The sequence below is a fragment of the Aotus nancymaae genome, unplaced genomic scaffold, assembly GCF_030222135.1.
Source record: "Aotus nancymaae isolate 86718 unplaced genomic scaffold, 86718_ANA_hifiasm-v0.15.2.pri h1tg000004l, whole genome shotgun sequence".
Lineage (NCBI taxonomy): Eukaryota > Metazoa > Chordata > Mammalia > Primates > Aotidae > Aotus > Aotus nancymaae.
The window spans coordinates 25,192,587-25,213,769 of NW_026988415.1; the positions used below are offsets into that span (position 1 = coordinate 25,192,587).

The 21,183-nt window shown below is 37.9% G+C and overlaps 1 protein-coding gene across 15 annotated transcripts in view; it reads left to right on the top strand.

Moving 5' to 3' along the window:
* Positions 1-21,183, top strand: part of THOC2 (THO complex subunit 2) — a 137,185-nt gene that overhangs the window by 58,283 nt on the left and 57,719 nt on the right. For all 15 annotated transcript variants that reach the window (XR_010336935.1, XR_010336936.1, XM_064361331.1 and 12 more), the window contains 4 exons: positions 2,179-2,271; positions 5,871-6,026; positions 6,910-7,082; positions 8,347-8,542. Coding sequence is in view for 13 of the 15 variants with exons in the window: in XM_064361331.1 (XP_064217401.1) it covers positions 2,179-2,271; positions 5,871-6,026; positions 6,910-7,082; positions 8,347-8,542 (618 nt within the window). In the remaining 2 variants the exon portion in view is untranslated. The remainder of the gene's footprint in view (positions 1-2,178; positions 2,272-5,870; positions 6,027-6,909; positions 7,083-8,346; positions 8,543-21,183) is intronic.

Sequence of the window (21,183 nt, forward strand, 5' to 3'; positions counted from 1 at the left end):
ATGAAATTCAAAACTGGGAGGATAGAGGGAGAATAGTCTGGAAGCAACAATGAAAAGCAAAAGGAAAACTGCCACATCACCTCCAGGCCCGGTGGTGTGAGGCGTCTGAGGAAAACAACTACCATTTAACTGGGTTACAATGGCAGTGCTGTTCTCAGGGTGAACCAGGCTCTGTGTGAACACCACAGTGAAAAGAACCTTTAGATGAGGTTTGGATATAGAGAATTTTGCTGAGAATGGATCATGAATTCCATAAGGTAGGATGGGACAGAACAGGGATTGTGCATAACAGTGTGTGGATGAGAGTGTGGGTCATATTGTGGTGGTTTATTTAAATAAGGGTGAAGGGAGTAATGAATGTGGCCCTGGTACATTCAAGTCAGGTAGTGGAGGAGAGGTTGTCAATAAGTTAAATAAGCTTTCGTGAGTTTGCTTTGAAACCCTGGCCACAGTTTGTTTTTGTGGGAAAATGTTTTGATACTAAATAGCCATTTATAAACATTGATTTTTACATGTTTTAAAAATTTTTTTGAGATGGAGTCTCTCTTTGTCACCCAGGTTGCAGTGCAGTGGTGTGATCTGGGCTCACTGCAGCCTCTGCCTCCCGGCTTGAAGTGATTCTCCTGCCTCAGCTTCCCAAGTAGCTGGAATTACAGGTGCCCGCCACCATGCCCAGCTAATTTTTGTATTTTTAGTAGAGACGGGGTTTCACCATGTTGGGCAGACTGGTCTCGAACTCCTGACCTCAGGTGATCTGCTCATCTTGGCCTTGCAAAGTGCCAGGATTACAGGTGTGAGCCACTGCGCCTGGCCTATAAACAAACATTTAGAATTAGGAAACTATTGTTACATTGAGCACATCTTATCTGTTTTGTTTATTTATTTTAATTTCAAAATTTTTTTATTTTTGCATTCTTTTTTTTAGCTACTGCAAATCAGCATCTCATCTGTTTTTAAAAAATAGAGTGAAACAATGCCTTCTGTAAATGATATGCATTAGTTTGGTTGGCTTTGTATTTTATTTGCATAATATCATATTTGTGGGAGGAACCTTACATACAAAAGGCCTCATTTTCAGTATTGAGTATAAACAGAACATAGTGTATTGTCACTGTTTGCTTTTTATTTACATTTGGCCAGTTAGTTATTGCCAGTTATTGTCACTTCACTGTTCCATTCATCTGACCTCAGCAGTGTAAAAATTAGCTTTGAAAATTGATAGCATTCAAAGATTCTTATGTTTCTATGTAGGGTCCCCATGGCTGGCCTGAAATTGACTTTGCCATTCTGTATTTTAAGACATTGATTTATTCATCTGTAATATTTATGTACACCTGTTTTGTGGGGAATGTCAACTGGCAGCCAGATATACTTAGCATAAAACCCAAGAAAGCAAATTATAGGAAGAAAAATATAAAGCAAATGCTGATGATTCTTCTGCACTTCTCAGTTTGTCTGTCTGCATCTCCACTGAGAACTAATTTGAAAAAGCAAGTTAAGAAAACACACATATATCAGCCAGATGTGGTGGCTCATGCCTGTAATCTTAGCACTTTGGGTGGCTGAGGTGGGAGGATTGCTTGAGCCCAGGAGTTTGAGATCAGCTTGGGCAACATAGTGAGACACTATGTCTATTAAAAAAAATAGCCAGTTGTGGTGGCATGTACCTGTAGTTCCAGCTACTCAGGAGGCTAAGGTGGGAGGATCACTTGAGCATGGGAGATCAAGGCTGCAGTCAGCCATGATCATGCCATTGCACTCCAGCCTGGGTGACAGAGTAAGACCCTGTCTTAAAAAAAACAAAAAACAAAAAACACACAAACCAGAAAAGAAAACACACATGTAAACACAACTGCAGACTAAATCTTGTGCATTACGAAATCTCACTTATTCTGCTTGTCAGATTTTATTTAAATGTTAACATGCACTGTAAATTGTGTTCATTTTTGAAATTGCTTTCCTTGTGTTCTTTAGAAGATGTTCCAATGCGAAAAGGGACGTTGGGATAATCTTGTCTTAAATTCAGATGTTTGGTAAGATAAGGAAGAGCAATGAAACATTTTCTTGGCTTAGAGTATTTGATCTAATTGTTCTTAATTATTGGTAGGTGAAGGATATTGCTTTAATTATCCTTTCTGCACTAAGTGGAAACTTTTTTTTTTTTTTTAATATTTCTAGGAACCAAATGGCGAGACACCATCATCTTTATACAGAGTTGCAGCTGTACTTCTACAATTTAATCTTATTGATTTAGATGATCTTTATGTACATGTAAGTCTAATGGGCTGCTAAGAATATTTGGTTGTCTGTCCCAAGGGTGGGGAAGAGGAGTAAGTAGCCACATAGCACCCCCAGGGTTGGGTTGGTTCTAGGTTCTCAAGTTTTACTCTTTGAAGCCCCAATACATTGTTGCTTTGTGTTTACTCTATAAAGTGAATGAATTTAGTTCTTTTCTTCGGCAGTCTATGAAAATTAAATACCTTTTTGGTCACTTTTACGAAGTTGCAGTTTGGATATGAAGTTCAAGTTCTTAATTGTCATCAAGGCATATCTCGTGGGGAGAGAGGCCAAGTTCTAACCAATGTGGTTTTAAGCCTCTTTATTATCTACAAATAATGGGAAATATAGAGTTACCTATATACTGTTTCTTTCTCTCTAAAATATTAATTTTAGGCATTCAGGATGAATGGGGAACTTTGTTAGTGTATTTTTATTTTTAGTATATTTAAAAAATATTCTTCTTGTGTTATTCCTGTGTACTAAATGACTGTTATGCTTTTACTGCTATGACAGATGACCTCTAGTTTAATAACAATTTAGCCATTGGCTTGAAAATCTAGGCTAATAGTATATAAATTCCTCTTCTATTAGGTTTTGCATTAGGATATCAATTAATTATTTTTTCGAGATGGAGTTTCACTCTTGTTGCCCAGGCTGGAGTACAATGGCGTGATCTCTGCTCACTGCAACTTCTGCCTCTCGGATTAAAGTGATTCTCCTGCCTTAGCCTCCCAAGTAGCTGGAATTACAGGCACCTGCCACCGTGCCTGGCTATTTTCTTTTTTTCGTATTTTTAGTAGAGATGGGGTTTTGCCACATTGGTCAGGCTGGTCTTGAACACCTGACCTCAGGTGATCTGCCTGCCTTGGCCTCCCAAAGTGCTAGGATTACAGGCATGAACCACTGCACCTGGCTGATATCTATTAACTTAAAACAAATATGTCCAAAGGTGATAGCATCTTCAATGCCTTTGAAATCACTTTATTAACATCATTGCCTATTTTTGTATACTGTGGCTTCAGAGTTGAATAAAACTTGGTCTCTACCTTGGAAACAGTCATAGTCTAGCAAAGGACAAAAACATTTTGCATTATTTACTAGGTACTCTATTGGAGACATTCACAAAGCTCAGAATAGTGACCATATCTGTGGGGGCAGGGATTTGGAAGACTTTCCCAGACTAGTGATGTTGAACTGGGATCTTGATAGACAAGTAGGGTCATCTAGGCTGAAAGGGTAGAGTAGGTAGAATGAACTGAGTAAAGGCAGGAGATTTTAAAAAATTTTTATTTATTTATTTATTTTTTTTTTTGGGGGGAGACGGAGTCTCATTGTCGCCCAGGCTGGAGTGCAGTGGCACAATCTTGGCTCACTGCAACCTCCCCCTCCTGCGTCCAACCTATTATTTTGCCTCAGTTTCCTGAGTAGCTGGGAGGCGCATGCCACCATGCCTGATTAATTTTTGTATTTTTAGTAGAGGTGGGGTTTCACCATATTTTTAGTAGAGACTGAGTTTCACCATGTTGGCCAGACTGGTCTTGAACTCCTGACCTCAAGTGATCCGCCTGCCTTGGTCTCCCAAAATGCTGGGATTACAGGTGTGAGCCGCCGTGCCTGGTCAAGGTAGGAGATTTGAAAAGGCTTTTTTATCCCTTTATGGGACTGTCAGGAAGCTCAGAGTGATTGGAGCCTAGGGTGATATAAAGGGGAATGAGGATGGAATAGATAAGAGCTAAACTGTTAAGGGCTTAAGTGACATAGGAAAGAGTCTGGATTTTTCTCTTGGGAGTGGAGAACCATTTAGTATTTAAAGGAGAGATGTGCTATACAAATGGAATATGGAAAATTGGTCAGAAAAGGGAGAATTTGAAAACAGAGGTATGACTTTAGAGGGAAGTATAGACTGGCATATGTGGAAAGTACAAAATTGATGATAGATTTATTACTGATACGATTGCACTTAACAGTAAATGTAAGCAGACCAAGTGCTCCTGTTAATATGACAAGGATTGTCAAATGGGATTAAAAATTAGTTTATTATTTGATAAACAGCTAAAACCTAAGGATAATGAAATATTGATAGTAAAAGGATGAGAAAATATATCAGCAAACTTACTGTTGTTGGACAAAATAGACTTTTTGGCCAAAGAAGATAAAGTGGGCCACTTCATAATAACAAGGTTGTGTTCACTAGGAAGATAAAACAGTTCTAACTTCACATGTACATAATGACATGTTCTCAAAATACACAGAAATAAAAGTTGAGAGAACTATAAGAAGAAACAGTTTGCCCATTGGAGTTGTAATCGTCTGGGTAAAAGATAAGGACCTATGGCTGGGTGCAGTGGCTCACACCTGTAATCCCAGCACTTTGGGAGGCTGAGGCAGGCAGATCACCTGAGGTCAGGAGTTCGAGAGCAGCCTGACCAACACGGTGAAACCCTGTCTCTACTAAAAATACAAAATTAGCTGGGCGTGGTGGCACATGCCTGTAATCCCAGCTACTTAGGAGGCTGAGGCAGGAGAATCGCTTGAACCCAGGAGGCAGAGGTTGCAGTGAGCCAAGATCACACCATTGCACTCCAGCCTAGGCAACAAGAGTCGGGGCGGCGGGGGAAGGACCTGTGTCAGGTGTATAAGTACAGCAATAAAAATGTGTTTGATTGCCAGGAGAGAACATACAGAATGAGAAAAAGTCTTGCTTACTTCCTTGGCACCAGTCCATAGCGACTTTCCTCTCTCCCTCTTTTTTTTTTTTTTTTTTTTTGTTGATTAATGGAATGAAATCTATAATGTTTACTATTTCATTTACTGTTCACATTAAACATAGTTAATGAAATAGATTATGCATTTGTAGCGGGTAGGAACACTTACAGCTTATAGTGACTAGCAGAAACTACTAAGTAATGGTTTGTTGGCTGAATTTTTATTTGTGTCAGGGTTATTTTATATATGTCTGCATTAATTATCTTCCACTCGTACAAGGTGACTGTACATGAGATAGTTGAGCCTTTTTCATAATGGAGAGTTGACTATGCGCATAGTACTTTTTCTTTTGCAGTAAACTAGTAACTAACTTGTGACTTGAGTTAAATAAACTCCCAGAGAAAAGTGAGATGTCCAGTTACTAATAATTTTTCTACTTGAGAATTTTCATTTAGAGGATTTAAATTTATCCCTTTGTGTTATTCAGCAGCTCACTTCTCTGAGATTGGATCTGTATTGCAGTGCTCTATTTAATTTGGAGTTTAGCCTTTAATGGGGAAATTTGTAATGTTTTTAATGGAACTTCTGTATATTTTCTTGGGTAAACTAATTAATGGTAAACATCAGTGTTGTGGTATTATATTACTTTAGGGACTATCAGAAGATGTGAAACTTTGAGCCGCGACTTGATTTTAAAAGGGGTTTAGAATTCAGGTACTCAATTCTGTTAAATTATAAGAAAATAACTGAAATTTACTTAGAAGGCAGATAGTCATAAATAAGTTAGACTTCTTATAGTTTTAGCAGTTGAAAATAGTTTGCTTTTTATATGAGCAAGTAGTAGGTATTAGCTGTTTTATGAAATTTTAATGAACCATTTTTAGCTTCTTCCAGCTGATAATTGCATTATGGATGAACACAAACGAGAAATTGCTGAAGCTAAGCAAATTGTTAGAAAACTTACGATGGTTGTGTTGTCTTCTGAAAAAATGGATGATCGAGAGAAAGAAAAGGAGAAAGAAGAAGAGAAAGTAGAGAAGGTATGTAATTCATTCTAGCAAAATTAACACTGTCTTTTGGATTTTGAATTACAAAATTTAACTTCTAAATAGTCAATTATGGAAGAATAATTTCTTAGTTTTCATTTTGCTGAAATCTCATTTCTGAATCATTTGCTACAGTGATTTTATTTTTAATCGGAAGGCACCTTTTTAAGAGAAGCTGTCATATTTTTTCTTGTATAAATTTCAAAATGTTGTCTAAGTAAAATCACAAGATGTATTGACTTTATCCTTTTTGTATTAGTGGCCCTCAGATCCTAAAGGGCTCAAAGATGATGAATTCTGGTTTCCTGTGGCATGCCATAACATTAAGTAGAACTTAATTCCAAGTCTATAAACTGTAATGCCTGTGTCTGTTAAGTGAAAAAGCAGATCCTGTTTTTTTTATTATTACTTTTGAGACAGGGTCTCACTCTGTAACTTGGGCTGGAGTGCAGTAGCGTAATTACAGCTCAATGCAGCCTTCTACCTCCTGGGCTCAAGTGATTCTCCCGCCTTAGCCTCCTGAGTAGCTGGAACTACAGGCATGTGCCACTATGCCTGGCTGATTTTTGTATTTTTTTGTAGACATGCAGTTTCGCCGTGTTGCCCAGGCTTGTCTCAAACTTCTGATTTTAAGTGATCTGCCCACTTTGGCCTCTCAAGTTGCTGAGACTATAGGTGTGAGCCAATGCGTCTGGCCCTGATGTTTTTTCAATAGCTAAAAATTTTGATTGTACTTTCAGAAAAATACTGTTCAATTTCCCATGCATAGCAAATATTTTTTTGACGTGTTGCTTAGCTCAATTTTTTAAGTGAAAATGTATTAAGATTTCTTAATGTCTGTATCCTGTGTATCTTAGTTTTGACTGTTCATTTTTAGCCACCTGATAACCAAAAACTTGGCTTGTTGGAAGCCTTATTGAAGATCGGTGACTGGCAACATGCACAGAACATTATGGATCAGATGCCTCCATACTATGCAGCTTCACATAAGCTAATAGCACTTGCCATTTGCAAGCTCATTCACATAACTATTGAACCTCTCTACCGAAGGTATGTAACTGTATACTTTACTAATCATTGAAGTAGAAATAGTTTAGGACTACAACAGAATCTATATGTATATTGATCTTATCTCTTCAAACCAAGCCTGTATTTTAGTACCTTTTATCAAAAGATAACTGTTCACAGAATGTATCAGTCTAATACGTATAAATCCGTGGCTTGTCTTCTAACGTCTAGACCAGGGGTTTTAGAATTTGTGCTGCTGTGTAGTCTAAAAACCATAGGTTAGACTTCTATGTTGAGTTAGTTCCATTGAGAGTTGAAACTCTATTCTTCTGGTTTTGACTTTTCTTCCTCTCAGTGGGTGGGAGGGACAAAGAATTCCTGAGGTTTTTTTTCTTAGTATAATTTTTCTCTATCCTGGCTGTGTGGCTCTGAGTGAGGACATTGCTTCTCTGATTCTCTCATCTTTCCTGGCATATAGGCTGCTGTTCCAGAAATTACTAGTGCAGCCTCTCTTACCATCCCCAGTTATTGTGTCATCTAGTCCTTTAGCTTTCTGCCTACTTACAGGGTACTTAGGAGCAGTATTGACAGCAGCTCTGGCTACAGCCCCATAGATGAGAGCCTGCCTCAAAAATCTCAGCCTTGTGACTTTTGTGTAGCTGCTGGTTGCTGCCTTCAGTGTCATCTCATGGGCTGTGGACCATGCAGGCTTCTTAGAGGGTGACCTCTGTGATTCCACAGTGGGACACCTGCTAAGCAGGTGAGAACTCTGGGTATGCTGTCCTAAAGTGACCTTCTTTTATTACACAGCTGACTTTCCCTACCACCCCCCACCCTCTGCATACTCTAGTTTGTGGAATCCAGATTGAGAAATGTCAGTTGACTTGAATCAGTGTTGTTATATCCATATTTTTCTGTTTTATCTCCTGATGTATCTTAGGTCCATCCCTTGTTTCCCATTCCCATATCCAAGTTCCCAATACTGGCCAAGTTTAAAAACAAGAGTCAGATGGTGTATGTTAAACGTTCCTTGAAATCTGCACTTCTCTGAGTAAGCAGTTAATTTGGAACATTCTCCTCTGAGCTCTGATTTTTTTTTTTTTTCATTAGAGACTGTTGTTTTTATGTGTTTCTACCAGTTGAGAATTACCTGGTATAATAAAGTTAGGCACAATTGAAATGTAGAAAGCAAATATGAGCAAGAAAAATTTCACTGATTAAGATAACTGTGTTAAAATGGTAGGTATTTTAGTATGTGTGTGTATATACTTATATTTATATATATTTATTTTACTTTTTATATTAGAGTTGGTGTTCCTAAAGGTGCTAAGGGCTCACCTGTTAATGCTTTGCAAAACAAGAGGGCACCAAAACAAGCTGAGAGTTTTGAAGATTTGAGGAGAGATGTGTTCAATATGTTCTGTTACCTTGGTCCTCACCTTTCTCATGATCCCATTTTATTTGCAAAAGTGGTGCGCATAGGCAAGTCATTTATGAAGGAGGTAAGTAAGATTTTTCTTATAAACAAATATAAATTTTGAATTGAAAATGTTCTGAATATACTTGTGTTATGAGTATCTTTAGAAATAAAAATGAACCCCATTTAATAAAGGGTTATGCTGAGTGAGGTTTGTGGAAAAGTCCAGTGTTTCCTAACCATATACAGTCAAGTGTTGCTTAATGACAGGTGAGAAATGCATCATTAGGTGATTTCATCATTATGCAAACATCATAGAATGTACTTAAGCCTACATGATGTGACCTACTACATACCTAGGCCATATGGTATGGCCTATTACTCCTAGGCTACGAACTTGTACAGGATATTATTATATTGAATACTGTGAGCAGTTGTAATGCACTGTTAAGTATTTGTGTATCTGAACGTATCTAAACACATAAAACCTTACTCTAAGATGTTAGAACAACCGTGATATCACTAGGCAATAGGAATTTTTTAACTCTATTATAATGTTATATGACCCTGGTTGTGTATGTGGTCCATCATCAACCAAAACATTGTTAAATGGTGCATAACTGTATATATTAATATAACCCAAATCTAGCTAGATTATTAGTCAAGTCCCTCACGTAGGAAAATATACTTCAGACAAGTGGCTACTTTTTGAATTCCCTTATAATTAGTGGTTACTTAGCATTCTTTCCCTTTGCTTACCTTCTAGTCATTTTCTTGGCTGTAGTTTTCAGTCATTGCTGCTATGTGTAAGAAGTCTTTTCAGCCTCAGACTGTTGAGGACCCATTCTTTTATTTTTATTTTTTAGTAAGCTTTTTATTGAAATAAAACATACATGTGGAAAAATACAGCTCAGTGACTTTCCCCAAACTAAGCACCCATGTGTCCACTACCCAAATCAAGAAATAGAATAGTACCAGCAACTTGGAGTCTTTCTTATACTCCATTCTAGTTACTATCCTAACCATGACCATTTATACTCTTTTTTCGAAATCAGCTTTGAGGTATAATTTAAATACAGTAAACTTCTACAATTTTAAGTGTACAATTCGATTAGTTTTGACAAATGCATACAGTTGTATGTTCACCACCACAATTAAGATATAGACGTTCCCTCCTTCCACTGGTGTTCCTGGCAACCTCTGATAGGCTTTCCATCACTATCGTTTTGCTTTTTCTACAACTTAATTAATAAATGGAATCATATGGTATATACTCTTTTCTGCCTAGTTTCTTCCACTTAGGCTTTTGAGATTTATCCAAGTTGTATGTGTCAGTAGTTCCTTTATTGCTGCATAATATTTTATTATATAGATGTACCAGAGTTTAGCCACCAGTTGATGGGCATTTGGGTTGTTTCTACTTGGAGGCTATTAGAAAGCTGCTTTGAATATTCTTGCACAAGCCTTTTGGGAGGCATGTGTTTTTGTGTCCCCAGAAGTGGGATTGATGGGTCACATGAGTAACTATATGTTTAACTTCATAAGAAATTGCCAAACTGTTCCAAACTGTACCGTTTTGCATTCCTAGGAGCAATGTGTGAGACTTCTAATTGTTCCACATTACCACCATTACTTGGTGTTGCCACTCTTTTAAGTTTTAGTCATTCTAGTAGGTATGTAGTCGTATTTCATTGAGCTTTTAATTTTGTTACGGTGACTAGGGAAGTTGATCATCTTTTCATGTGCTTATTTGCCATTTTTAGTTATCTTTAGTAAAATGTCTGTTTATGTCTCTTGCCCATTTTTAAGTTGGGTTATTTGTCTTTTTTATTGCTGAGTTCCAAGAGTTCTTTATATATTCTGGATGCAAAGCCTTATCAGATATGCGATTTTTGGAAATTTTTTTCTTAGTCTGATTTGCCTTTTCATTTTGTTAACTATCTTTTGACAGCAAAAAAATTTTAACATTTGATTAATTCCAATTTAGTAGTATTTTTCTTTTATAGTTTGCTTTTCATGTTATAAGAAATCTTTGCCCAGCTCAAAGTTTTAAAGCTGAAAAGAATTATACATAGTTTCTTTAAAATTGTAAAACATGACAACCAAAAAACATCTAGACATTGTTATAAGCACAAATGCAGGGTGTCTTCAGTGTTTAGTGATTATATCTAATTTAATTTTAGACAATAGCAACCGTATAGAAATATTAACAGCTATTGTATATTAATTTATTGACATCTGAAATGTTTGACTTGGCTTTTTATACTTAGCTGGTAGGTTTTTTTCTTTGTTTTTGAGATAGGGTTGCACTCTCATGAAGGCCAGAGTGTAAGTGGCACCACTATGGCTCACTGTAGCCTTGATCTCTTAGGCCGAAGTGATCTTCCCACTTCAGCAGCCCAAGTAGCTGGGATCACAGGTGTATGCTGCCCTGCCTGGCTAATTTTTAAAATATTTATAGAGACAGAGTCTCCCTATGCTGCCTAGGTAGATTATTTTTAATGCTCACAAATTTACATTATGTAAAGGTACTCTAAAGAAATCTGTTAAGTAATTACTTATTACTATATTGTTTATTATATAACATATGAAATGGAAGTATATCATTTCTAAATGTTGAGAACATTCTAAGTCCTCTGTTCTAGCTATTTTGAAATATACCAATACATTTTTGTTAACTGTAGTTACCCTACTCTGCTATTGAACATTGGAATTCATACCTTCTATCTAACTGCGTATTTGTACCTGTTAACCAACGTCTGTTTATTCCTCCTCACCTCCAGCTTCCGTTACCTGTCATTCTGTCTTCTCCCTCTGTGAGACCACTTTTTTTTTTTTTTTGAGGTGGAGTTTTACTCTTGTTGCCCAGGCTGGAGTGCAACGGTGTGATCTCGGCCCGCTGCAATCTCTGCCTCCTGGGTTCAAGCAATTCTCCTGTCTCAGCCTCCCGAGTAGCTGGGATTACAGGTGCCTGCCACCGCACCCAGCTAATTTTTGTATTTTTAGTAAAGACAGGGTTTCACCATATTGGCCAGGCTGGTCTTGAACTCCTGACTTCAGGTGATCTGCCTGTCTCAGCCTCCCAAAATGTTAGGATTACAGGCGTGAGCCACCACCCCCGGCCGTGAGACCACTTTTTTAGCTCTTACACAAGTGAGAACATACGATATTTGTCTTTCTGTGCCTGGCTTGTTTCACTTAAAGACCTCCATTTCCATCCACATTGCTACGAATGATATTTTATTCTTTTTTTGTGGCGGAATAGTATTCCATCATGTATATATACACCACCTTTTCTTTATTCATTCATCCATTGATGGGCACTTAACAGATTGATTGCATTATCTTTGCTATTGTGAGTAGTGTTGCAGTAAACATGAGAGTGCAGGTACCGTTTTGATATATTGATTTCTTTTCCTTTGGATAAATACCCAGAATGGGATTGCTTGTAACAAATTATCACATGCGTCCCATAAATATGTACAAATATTTGTACCAACAAAAAATTTAAAGAAATTTAGAAAGGAAGTATAATAATGTTTCAGTCTTGATTTTTATTGTCTGAAAAGGATGATTCATGTTAGCTAGTGCCTGCTCAAGAAACAAAAGAGCTGTATTTTTTCCAGTGCATCATATCAGGTGCACATGAAGTCACTTTGTTCAATTGCTGGTGATGTTAACTTTATCATTTGGTTAAGGTGATCTCTACCAGGTTTTTCCACTATAAGGTTACTATTTTTTTTCTTTGTTATTAATATATGTCTTGTGGGAAGTTAGAATACTTTTAAGACTAAAAACAGCCTGTTTCTCCTCATATTTTCACCTACCTAATGCTGCTCTTTTTAGTTGAAAATCTTAATGTTCACATCTGTTGTTCTGAAATTCTTTGTTTGGTTACAAATATCAAACTTGTGAGCAGGAGACCAAACCTCCAACTCATGGAAATCCTGTATGTAACCACGTACAATATTGTTACCAAGATACACACTTGGTAGAGCTGTCATACTTCCCCTCTTGCCTTCTCCGTTGCATTCATCCTGTATACCCATTCTTCCCTAGTTGTGCCAGCTTCCTGCATCAACTCCAGTCTATTCTTGCAGAGATGGAGGGCAGAAGGGAAGAGAAAAATGTTAATTTTGACCATAGAGGTCAATGTAAGAAGAAATTTGCTTTTTTCCATTATTAGGTTTGTGATGGAAAAGTGAACCTTTACAGTTATCTGAGTTAGAATTTTGATCTGTTTTTACCCATAAAAGATTTTGCTGTGATAAATCATTTGTTCTGTGTTTAAAAGGCTTTTTTTTTTTTTTTTTTTTTGTGTCTATCTTGGAATTCAAGCGATCTTACAAAGCAATCAATTTGTGAGATTGCTTCTAAAGGTTGAATATGACCTTAGTTCCAAATAATGTATTTACAATTATACTACTTTAACAAATCTCATTTATAAGCTTGGGGTTGCTTTTATATACAAATTATGCTTATTTTTAAAAAGAGGCTTATATACTTATACCAGGTATCCCTTAACAGAATAATCTTCCAGCCCTAAAGTTATTGGTAATTTATTTATCTGATTATATGTATATATGTTTCTTAAATTTGAGGTATGTAGTGTAGGGCTAACACCTAGTACAGTGATTCTCAAACTTCAGCATGCATCGTAATCACCCACAGGACTTGTTAAAATAGATTGGTTGGGCCCCATCCTTGGAGTTTCTGATTCAGTAGGTCTTGAGATGGGACCTTAGAATTTGCATTTCTAACAAGTTCTTTAGTGATGTCAGTGTTCCTGCCCAAAGACCAAACTTTGAGGATTCTTGTTCTAGGTTTAAGAGGTGGAAGAGTGTGGTGGCTCTAGAATTGTCTCATATAAAAGGACACATTTTGCTATAATATTTTCTTTAATTGTAGAGCACTAACATGCTTACCTGACATATGTTTTTGATAGCACCTATACATTTTTTTTAGACTTTATTTACTTTTTTTGAGATGGAGTCTTGCTCTGTCACTAGGCTGGAGTGCAGTGGCATGATCTTGGCTCACTGCAACCTCTGCCTCCCGGATTCAAGCGATTCTCCTGCCTCAGCCTCCTGAGTAGCTGGGACTACAGGCACATACCACCCAACCCAGCCAATTTTTGTATTTGTAGTAGAAATGGGGTTTTACCATGTTGGCTGGGCTGGTCTTGAACTCCTGACCTCATGATTCACTTGGCTCGGCCTCCCAAAGTGCTGGGATTACAGGCATCAGCCACCACGCCTGGCTAGACTTTATTTTTTTAGAGCGGTTTTAGGTTCACAGCAAAATCCAGAGGAAGGTACAGATATTTGCCATATACCCACTGTCCCCATATGTCTCCTTGGTAATCAACATCTCCCACCAGAGTGGTACATTTGTTACAAGGGATGAATCTACACTGACACATCACCCAAAGTCAGTAGTTTACATTGGGATTCGCTTTGTATTGTACGTACTAGGGATCTCGACAAATGTGTAGAATATTACCACTACTCTAAAAAATCCTCCTGCTCATTTATCCCTCTCTTCCCACATCCCCTGGCAACCACTGAGCTTTTTATTGTCTACATGGTTTTGCCTTTTCCAGAAAGGCATATAGTTGGGATCATACAGTATGTAGACTTTTCAGATTGTTTTCTTTCACTTAGTAAAATTATACACATTTAGGTTTCTTGTTTGTCTTTTCATGGCTTGATAGCTCATTTCTTTTTAGCGCTGAATAATATTTCATTGCCTGGATATACCACAGTTTATCCATTTACCTACTGAAGGACATGTTGGTTGCTTCCAAGTTTTGGCAATCAAGAATAAAGCTGCTCTAAGCATCTGTATACAAGTTTTTGCGTGGACTTAGGTTTTTTAATCTACTCTGACGATCTGTGTGTTTTAATTTATATATTTAGACTATCAGTGTTCAAAGTGATTATTGATATATTTGGATTAATATTAATATCTACCATTTTTCTTACTCTTTTCTGGTTTTTGCCTCTGTCTTGTGTTCCTGTTTTTGTCTTCCATTCTTTACCTGCCCTTTCTGGCCTGTTTTGGTTAAGTTTTTTAATGATTACCCCAGTTTGCAATGTACATTCACGTTGATCCAAGTCCACTTTCAAACACACTATATTACTTCATGGGTAGAGTGAGTACCTTACAGTAACAGCATAATCCTAATTCTTTCCTCCTGACTCTTTTATTACTGAAGTCATTCATTTGCTTACACACACACACACACGCACACACACACTCACTCACAAATACCTTGTTGCTATGGTTATTTTGAACAAACTTTTTAAATTATATTTAAGAATAAGAAAAATAAGTGTTCTTATTTTACCTTCACTTAATCCTATTACAATGTTTTTTTTGTTTGTTTAGGTATATCCAAGTTTCTGACCTATATCATTTTCTTTCTCTCTAAAGAACTTAGTATTTCTTGCAAGGCAGGTCTACTGGCAACAGATTCCTTCAGTTTTTGTTTGAGAAAGTATTTCTCCTTTACATTTAAAGTCTAATTTCACAGGGTCCAGAATTCTTGATTATTTATTTTATCTCAACGCTTTAAATATTTCACTCCACTCTTGCTTGCATAGTTTCTGAGAAGAAATGTGTCGTAATTCTTATCCTTGCTTCTCTATAGGCAAGATGTTCTTCCCCACCCAGCTTCTTATAGGATTTTTTCTTTATCTTTGATTTTCTGTAGTTGTAACATGATATGTCTAGGTGTAGTTTTTTTTTTTTTTTTTTTTTTTTTTTTGCTTTTTTGGTTTTATTTATTTATTTATTACATCTGTCTTACTTGGTATTCTCTGAGTTTCCTGCATCTGTGGTTTGGTGCCTGATACTAGTTTGCAGAAATTCTGTCATCAGTGCTTCAAATGTTTCTTCTCTTCCTTCCTTCTTCTGGTATTTCCGTTATGTGTATGTTACAGTTTTGTAGTTGTCCTATGGTTCTTGGATTTTCTGTTCTGCCTTTTTTCAGCCCTTTTTCTCTTCACTTTTCAGTTTTGCAGGCTTCTGTGGAGGTATCCTCAAGCTCAGAAATTTTTTGTCAGCTGCATTGTCTCCTAATAAGCCTATCACAGGTGTTCTACATTCTGTTACTGTGTTTTTGATCTGTAGCTTTTCTTTTTCTTTCTTGAAATTTCCATATCTCTGCTTATATTGCCCCATTGCCTTTTTTTGAGGTGGAGTTTTACTCTTGTCACCCAGGCTGGAGTGCAATGGTATGATCTTGGCTCAGTACAACCTCTGCCAGCCCCCGCTACTCCCAGTTCAAGCAATTCTCCTATTTCAGCTTCCCTAGTAGCTGGGACTATAGGCATGCGCCACCATGCCCAGGTAATTTTTGTATTTTTAGTTGAGATGAAGTTTCACCTTGTTTGCTAGGCTGGTTTTGAACTCCTGACCTCAGATGTTCTGCCTGCCTCAGCCTCCCAAAGTGCTGGGATTACAGGTGTGAGCCACCACATCGGGCACCCCCACCTTTTATTTTTTTGAGACAGAGTTTTGCTCTGTCACCTAGGCTGGAGTGCAGTGGCATGACTTCGGCTCACTACAACCTCCACCGCCTGGGTTCAAGCAATTCTCATGCCTCAGTCTCCCGAGTAGCTGGGATTACAGGCACGTGCCACCATTCCTGGCTGAATTTTTGTACTTTTAGTAGAGACGGGGTTTTGCCATGTTGGCCAGGTTGATCTAGAACTCCTCGCCTTGAGTGATTGACCTGCCTCGGAACAACCAAAGTGCTGAGATTACAGGTGTCAAACAGTGTACCTAGCCAGTCGCAGAATCTTGTTTCTCTTTTTTCCCTTCATGAAATAAATAGCATAGGTTCCTCTTTTACTGCTTGCTCACTGGTGGTGAATTCTGGGCATTAAAGAAAATATATTTTATTTATTGTGTTAGGAATTGGGGGAGAGAGATTCTGTGTTTATATTTTACTCTGCCATTCTAATTTATTTGTTTAGAAAGACTATCTATGTGGCTACTTCACATGTTGGCCCTTGGTAAAAGCCAAAGTGCTCTAAATTGATTTACAAATAAAGCTTAGTAAAACCTGAAATTAGGCAGGCAGAATATACGCCAGACTGGGTGTTAGATGATACTAGGAAATAGGTGAGATAGGGATCTTGTGGTAATATGGAAGAATGTCCTTGTTCTTTGGAGACATCCGGAATTATTTTGAGAAAAGTGTCATGCCTACAAATTTTTTTGGTCTGCCAAAAAAAGGGCAAAATGTTAATTGTTGAATTTAGAAGGTAGGTATATATAGGTGTTTAGTATACTGTCCTTTCAGTTTTCATGTAAATTTGAAATTTTTCATAATAAAAATTTGGGTTTCTAGGAGGAGAATGTACCTTAGACCAGTAGTTCCAAAACTGTAGTTTATGAACCAACTGCTTTAGAACTTTGAGGCTGATGTTTACTACTTTTTTTTTTTTTTTCAGCTGTTACAGGAGGGAGAGTCTGTGATTCTGCTTCATTCTACTTACTTGCTTTCAAAATTGAAAATCTATCTTTGTTGTGTAGCTTAAAGTCCAAGATTATTCATAGAGTGGTTTTAAGAAATAAATGTGAAAGTTTTAGTCTGTACACGGCACTTAGTGAGTAGTAAATAAATGTTGGTAAGAATGAGAAGAAGGGGAAAGAATGAGAAGAAGGGGAAAGTTGAAAACAGTGTTTTAATTCATGCAGATTCAGCTTCAGTCTCTTAAAAAATCTTGTGTTTTTTTCTCTCTCTGAGATATAGTCCTGAGTAGTGTTTGAAATGTTCAAGGGGTAGAGATATTAAAAATAGGTCATTAGTATTAAAAAATTATCTGGTTACATCTATAACTTTTCCATTTATTCCTTGACTCTCCAAAAACCCTCCTCCTAATAAACGTATATATTTTTTGTGTGTCCTGTACTGTTATGCAGCCTGATTAGCTACTCTGTCTTTATAGGGCAATTTTGGAACTTGTTTTGGGCCATTCAGCTAATGGCCTCTATAGGCATAATTGTGTCTAGTTTTATTCAAGCTTAAAAATTCAGTTGCTGTGTTCCATTGGTCTATTTCTCTGTTTTGATACCAGTACCATGCTGTTTTGATTACTGTAGCCTTGTTGTATAGTTTGAAGTCAGGTAGCATGATGCCTCCAGCTTTGTTCTTTTCACTTAGGATTGTCTTGGCTATGTGGGCTCACTTTTGGTTCCATATGAAGTTTAAAGTGGTTTTTTCCAGTTCTGTGAAGAGGGTCATAGGTAGCTTGATGGGGATAGCGTTGATTCTATAAATTACTTTGGGCAATATGGCCATTTTCACAGTATTGATTCTTCCTAACCATGAGCATGGAATCTTTTTCCATCTGTTTGGGTCCTCTCTTATTTCCTTGATAAGTGGTTCATAGTTCTCCAGGCCTCGGAGGCAACACCACACATCTACAACCATCTGATCTTTGACAAACCTGACAAAAACAAGCAATGGGGAAAGGATTCCCTGTTTAATAAATGGTGTTGGGATAACTGGCTAGCCCTGTGCAGAAAACAGAAACTGGACCCCTTCCTGACACCTTACACTAAAATTAACTCCAGATGGATTAAAGACTTAAACATAAGACCTAACACCATAAAAACCCTAGAAGAAAACCTAGGCAAAACCATTCAGGACTTAGGCATAGGCAAGGACTTCATGACTAAAACACCAAAAGCATTGGCGACAAAAGCCAAAATAGACAAATGGGATCTAATTAAACTCCAGAGCTTCTGTACAGCAAAAGAAACAATCATTAGAGTGAACCAGCAACCAACAGAATGGGAAAAAATTTTTGCAATCTACCCATCTGACAAAGAATCAACAAAGAATTAAAACAGATTTACAAGAAAAAAACAAACCCATTCAAAAGTGGGCGAAGGACATGAACAGACACTTTTCAAAGGAAGACATATATGAGGTCAACAAACATGAAAAAATGCTCATCATCACTGGTCATTAGAGAAATGCAAATCAAAACCACATTGAGATACCATCTCACACCAGTTAGAATGGTGATCATTAAAAAATCTGGAGACAACAGATGCTAGAGAGGATGTGGAGAAACAGGAACACTTTTACACTGTTGGTGGGAGTTAAATTAGTTCAACCATTGTGAAAGACAGTGTGGTGATTCCTCAAGGACCTAGAAATAGAAATTCCATTTGACCCAGCAATCCCATTACTGGGTATATATCCAAAGGATTATAAATAGTTCTATTATAAAGATACATGCACACGTATGTTCATTGTGGCACTGTTTACAGTAGCAAAGACCTGGAACCAACCCAAACGCCCATTGATGATAGACTGGACAAGGAAAATGTGGCACATATACACCATGGAATACAGTGCAGCTATAAAAAACGATGAGTTCATGCCCTTTGTAGGGACATGGATGAATCTGGAAACCATCATTCTCAGCAAACTGACACGAACAGAAAATCAAACACCGCATGTTCTCACTCATAGGTGGGTGCTGAACAGTGAGAACACATGGACACAGGGAGGGGAGCATCACACACTGGGGTCTGTTGAGGAGGACTAGGGGAGGGATAGCGGGGGGTGGGTAGGGAGGTTAGAGAGGGATACCATGGGGAGAAATGCCAGATATAGGTGATGGGGGGATGGAGGCAGAAAACCACATTGCCATGTATATACCTATGTAACAACCTTGCATGATCTGCACATGTACCCCAGGACCTAAAGTACAATAAAAAAAAATTCAGTTGCTCACAGGCAAGTGTATTTTTTTTTTTAAATTTAAGTTCTGGGATACATGTGCAGAATGTACAAGCTTTTTACATAGGTATACATGTGCTATGGTGATTTGCTGTACCCATCAATCCGTCATCTACATTAGGTACTTCTCCTAATGCTATCCCTCCTTTAGCCCCCCACACCCGACGGGCCCCAGTGTGTGATGTTCCCCTCCCTGTGTCCATATGTTCTCATTGTTCACCTCCCAGTTACGAGTGGGAACATGCGGTGTTTGGTTTTCTGTTCTTTGTTAGTTTTGTGAGAATGATGGTTTCCAGCTTTTTCCATGTCCCTGCAAAGGAAATGAGCTCATTCTTTTTATGGCTGCATATTATTCCATGGTGTACATGTAGCACATTTTCTTTATCCAGTCTGTTATTGATGGGCATTTGGGTTGGTTCCAACTCTTTGCTATTGTGAACAGTGCTGCAGTAAACATACATGTGCATGTGTCTTTATAGTAGAATGATTTATAATCCTTTGGGTATATACCTAGGAATGTGATTGCTGGGTCAAATGGTATTTCTGGTTTTGCATTTCTCTAATGACCAGTGATGATGAGCTTTTTTTCATGTTTGTTGGCCACATAAATGTCTTCTTTTGGACCGGGCGCGGTGATTCATGCCTGTAATCCCAGCACTTTGGGAGGCCGAGGCGGGCAGATCAGGAGTTCGAGACCAGCCTGGCCAATATGGTGAAACCCCATCTCTTTAAAAAAAAAAAATTAAAAAAAAAGTCATCTTTTGAGAAGTGTCTGTTCATATCCTTTATCCACTTTTTGAAGGGGTTGTTTCTCTTTCATGTAAATTTGTTTAAGTTCCTTGTAAATTCTGGATATGAGCCCTTTATCAGATGGAGAGATTGCAAAAATTTTCTCCCGTTTTGTAGGTTCACTCTCATGATAGTTTCTTTTGCTATGCAGAAGCTCTTTTTTTTTTTTTTTTTTTTTTTTCTGGAGACGAAGTTTCACTCTTGTTGCCCAGGCTGGAGTGCAATGGCATAAGCTCGGCTCACTGCAACCTCCGCCTCCCGGGTTCAAGTGATTTTCCTGCCTCAGCCTTCCCAGTAGCTGGGATTACAGACATGTGCCACCACACCTGGCTCATTTTGTATTTTTAGTAGAGATGGGTTTCTCCCTGTTGATCAGGCTGGTCTCAAACTCCCGACCTCAGGTGATCCACCTGCTTTGGCCTCCCAAAGAGCTGGGATTACAAGCGTCAGCCACCACACCTGGCCCAGCTCCTTAGTTAATTAGATCCCATTTGTCAATTTTGGCTTTTGTTGCCATTGCTTTTGGTGGTTTAGTCAAGAAGTCTTTGCCCATGCCTATGTCCTGAATGGTATTGCCTAGGTTTTCTCCTAGGGTTTTTATGGTTTTAGGTCTTGTATTTAAGTCTTTAATCCATCTTAAGTTAATTTTTGTATAAGGTGTAAGGAAGGGGCCCAGTTTCAGTTTTCTGCATTTGGCTAGCCAGTTTTCCCAACACCATTTATTAAATAGGGAATCATTTCCCCATTGCTCGTTTTTGTCTGGTTTGTCAAAGGTCAGATGGTTGTAGATATGTGGCATTATTTCTGAGGCCTGTGTTCTGTACCATTGGTCTATATATCTGTTTCGGTACCAGTACCATGCGGTTTTGGTTACTATAGCCTTGTAGTATAATTTGAAGTCAGGTAGTGTGATGCCTCTAGCTTTGTTCTTTTTGCTTAGGATTGTCTTGGGTATATGGGCACTTTTTTGGTTCCACATGAAATTTAAAGTAGTTTTTCTAATTCTGTGAAGAAAGTCGATGGTAGCTTGATTGGGATAGCATTGAATCTATAAATTACTTTGGGCAGTGTGGCCATTTTCATGGTACTGATTCTTCCTATCCATGAGCATGGAATGTTTTACCATTTGTTTTTGTCCTTCCTTATTTCCTTGAGCAGTGGTTTGTAGT